Source organism: Hippoglossus hippoglossus, chromosome 13 (assembly GCF_009819705.1).
Source record: "Hippoglossus hippoglossus isolate fHipHip1 chromosome 13, fHipHip1.pri, whole genome shotgun sequence".
Classification (NCBI taxonomy): domain Eukaryota; kingdom Metazoa; phylum Chordata; class Actinopteri; order Pleuronectiformes; family Pleuronectidae; genus Hippoglossus; species Hippoglossus hippoglossus.
This window is the reverse complement of record NC_047163.1, coordinates 6,155,067-6,158,622: the sequence shown is the minus strand read 5'-3', so window position 1 is coordinate 6,158,622 and position 3,556 is coordinate 6,155,067. Positions and strand designations below refer to the sequence as shown.

The following is a 3,556-nucleotide window of genomic DNA, read 5'->3' as shown; positions in this document are numbered from 1 at the left end:
CACTTACTAAGACCTTATTTTTTAACACTGAATTTAATTACCACCAATATAATTAAGTCAAAAACATGTTATGTATCATCACATCAGAATTGATGGGGAGAAAAACTGCGCCTGAATTGGCATGGAGTTGCCTCCAGGCCAGCAGGTGGCGCTGCAGCGCTCAGTGACGAGTTATCCGGCCGATGCACAAGAAGAGGAAGAAGAGCTTCCGTAAACAAGGCATCGGTTTGGAAGTTGATTTCCCGGTTTTATTTTTCATTAACTTTTCCGCCATTATCCATGTGTCCTGGGTTTTTACGGTGAGTATTCGTGAATAGCGACACGTACTCGATGTTTCCATGTTCACGTGGTACAGGATTTACGTAAAAGTGTCTTTTGTTTAGCGGTTTTCAGGGTCATAACATTAGCTAACGCGGTTTTAGCTTCAGATACCGACCTCATTGAGTTCCTATGTCCTTATACACACACACTGACTTGGTAGAAAACTTAGATTATCCGCACAAAAAGCAGAACAAATGGAAATAACTGCACTGGTTCATTTATTGTGATTATTTTTTGGGTGGTTTTCCAGTGTATTCATGGTGTTTTAATCTGTTTCCATGCAGATGTCTCGTAGTAAATCCTCCAACACGACCTCTCCTGCTGTTCAAAGAGCCCGTGTGGGTAAAGATGGAGGACGTGACCCTAAGCCTGTGAGCAGTGACAGCAGCAAGAGGGAGCGTGCGATCAAGGAGGTCGGACTCACCAGCAGCACATTCATCGGTCCCACGTTTCCTCGGCCGGCATCCGCACCGAAGAAGTCGAAGAAGTTGAAGAAGTCGAAGGACATCGAGGACACGCTGAGCGAGTTCTACAAAGAGCTGGAGAAGATCGACACGCCCGACGGTGCCGATGGAAACTCAAGGAAACCAGAGGAAGGTTTTGCTCGACCACGCGAGAGAACGTATAATGCCGGCAACTCTGCAGAAACAGACGGCTGGCGGAGAAGCGATGGAGAGAGGCCGGGGTCTTGGCCACACTGGTATCAGAACGAGCCGTATCACCCCAGGGGACCGAGGCCAGGTGGTGACCTGACCCCTCAGAATCAATGGCGTTATCCTCATCCACAGAACAGACCACCAAACCCAGGGTTACACAGACCCCCATTCCGCCATCCACCGCCCCCACCTGCATTCCAGGGTCAACAGAACCCGCCGCCACGCGTGAATCCCAACTGGAGCGGTTCAGGCCCCGCAAACCAGTATCAAGAGTTCTCCAGCATCCCATCTCCGAATGTGCACGGACCACCCTCTCAGGGCCACTATGGAGAGTATCACTCTGACAGGGATGAACGGGTTCGCAGCTACGATGCGTACTCAGATAATGGAAACAGAGAATGGTCCAAAGAAAGAGAAGCAGAATGGTCTCAGTTCGATGGAGGTCATGACCAGCACCGAGTATTTAATTCAGAAAATAAAGTGTGGGAGCCGCAGCCTCACTGCAGACCCCCCGATAACACTCAAGCGCACCGTTCTTCCTTGGTGCTGATCCTGTTGAGGGGACTGCCAGGATCTGGGAAAACGACACTCGCCAGGTACGTCTGTGTAACCTTCAGTCACTTCAATGGGTGTGTTGTTCGAGTGTGCTTTTTTAACATTTACACAATCTGTGTCACAGGGAGCTGCTCTCCACTGGTCCCAGTGGGGTAATACTGGGCACAGATGACTACTTTCTTCACAAGGATGAATACTGCTATGAACCATTCCTTCTTGGAGAGGCCCATGAATGGAACCAGAGCAGAGGTAGTGTCTCTTTAAATGCTCATGCAGCTTAAATGTTTGGTAAACATTATCTCCATTTCAGGAAAAGGGCTTTTTATGTTATTGTCATGATAAGGATTTTGTGCCAAAGTTTTAGGAACAAATTAAAATGAAGGCGTTCTCCAAATTTGTGCCAGAAAAACCAAGATGAATTCAGTATTTGATGTGACCAACCTCAGCCTGTGAAACTGCACCAGGTCTCCTTGGTACAAGTTCACCCAGTTTTTAAGTGAACATGGAAAGTAGGCGGTTCTAAATATTTAGAGGTAACCAACCAGATGCTTCCCTGACGTTAGTGCCTGTGGGATAAGAATCAAAATATCTAAAATGCTTCAGTGTTTCACACAGTAGTGTAAATAAAGAGGAGTTACACTGGTCTGTGTAACCCAGAGGTGTCCTTTCAGTTAAGTGTTTGAGTAAAAACTTTTAGAAATACAGTTTGAAGACACTTTTATTTCATTGCCTGAAATTTGTTCAATCTCTGTTTGATGTTAAATTGTCTTTCAGCCCAAGATGCTATGCATGATCGCCGCTCTCCAATTATTATCGATAATACAAACATTCAAGCCTGGGAGATGAAGCCATATGTCAAAATGGTAGGTGGTCATGTCACATATTATGAGGAGTAGTGATCCAATCGACAGTATTTAGCTGCAATGTTTCACGACTCTTTCATAGATCTAATGAAAATGATTCTGAACAGGCCTTGGAGCGAGGATACAAAGTCGACTTCTGTGAACCTGACACCAGCTGGAAGTTGGATCCTTATGAGCTTCAGAGGTAGGATTTCTTAATAACCAGATTGTACTTGGATGCTGGTGCAAACTCTGAAAAGCTTCACTTCCTGACACCACGCTGCACTTGTTTTACCCTCAAGGAGAAACAAGCACGGGGTTTCCCAGGAGAAGATCGCGCGGATGCTGGATCGCTTTTCATTCCCCATTTCCATAGACACTGTCCTGAGTTCCCAGGAGCCGCCTCACATCGACCAGAGACATCGACCAGAGCAGCCGCAGACGATGAGGGGGAGCAGAGATCTCCAGTAGTTGATACAAGGATTTAACCAGCCAAATCATTTTGCCTAGCAAAATATATTTTTCACTGTTGCTGTTGTTTCTTTGTATTAATTTATAATTTTATATGATGCAAATTTGTGCAAAGGGAGAGCAAATATATTTTCTCTACAGAAATTTTCGACGGGAAATTGTCATGTGTGATATTTTTTCTAAGAAAAGAAAAAATCTGCATTGTTTTTGCAGTTTGTATTTTACGACATTTCACACTTGTATTTTGTGTGTTCCTTGAAATAGGCAACAACACTTAAAACTATTATTGTTCTAATCAATTAACAGTTTCTTTGTTTCCTGAAATCTGCAGAGTAACTGTAAGAAGTTTCTGTTCAGGTAAACCTCTTGTTTCATAGTTAATTTGTCTCCATGGTTCTGCAAACACAACCATGGAAACACACACAGTGATAATTTCTGCACTCCAATGTTTTTTTAATTGAATGAGCATTTTGCTAATTATTAAACTGATCAAAAAAAAATGTTTCAAGGGAAATCACACTTTTCTATTTACTGATGTTACAACAATTGGACATACAACAATTTCTGTTTTGGTTTTTTTAATGTTTTTGTCTAAAAAATGTGCAATTGTAAATATAACGTTTACCAAAAAACACTGTTGGACAATAATGAATTGAACCATGGTCCTGTTTTATTAACTTTAGTCAGGAATTTTTTTTGTCTTGACATTTT

General features: G+C 43.2%; 1 protein-coding gene across 1 annotated transcript; it reads left to right on the top strand.

The window, feature by feature from the left end:
* Positions 1–173: 173 nt before the first annotated feature.
* On the top strand, positions 174–3,556 carry n4bp2l2 (NEDD4 binding protein 2-like 2). Its single transcript, XM_034604051.1, has 7 exons — positions 174–299; positions 606–1,374; positions 1,420–1,573; positions 1,657–1,781; positions 2,307–2,395; positions 2,503–2,579; positions 2,677–3,556. Exons 1-7 carry the CDS (start codon positions 183–185, stop codon positions 2,843–2,845), a joined length of 1,500 nt encoding a protein of 499 aa, XP_034459942.1. The 5' UTR covers positions 174–182; the 3' UTR covers positions 2,846–3,556.

Coding starts and splice junctions, on each gene's coding strand:
- n4bp2l2 (XM_034604051.1), top strand. CDS start 183: ATGCACAAGAAGAGGAAGAAGAGCTTCCGTAAACAAGGCATCGGTTTG. Junction 1,574..1,656: donor GGGAAAACGACACTCGCCAG/GTACGTCTGTGT, acceptor TCTGTGTCACAG/GGAGCTGCTCTCCACTGGTC. Junction 2,580..2,676: donor GATCCTTATGAGCTTCAGAG/GTAGGATTTCTT, acceptor TTTACCCTCAAG/GAGAAACAAGCACGGGGTTT.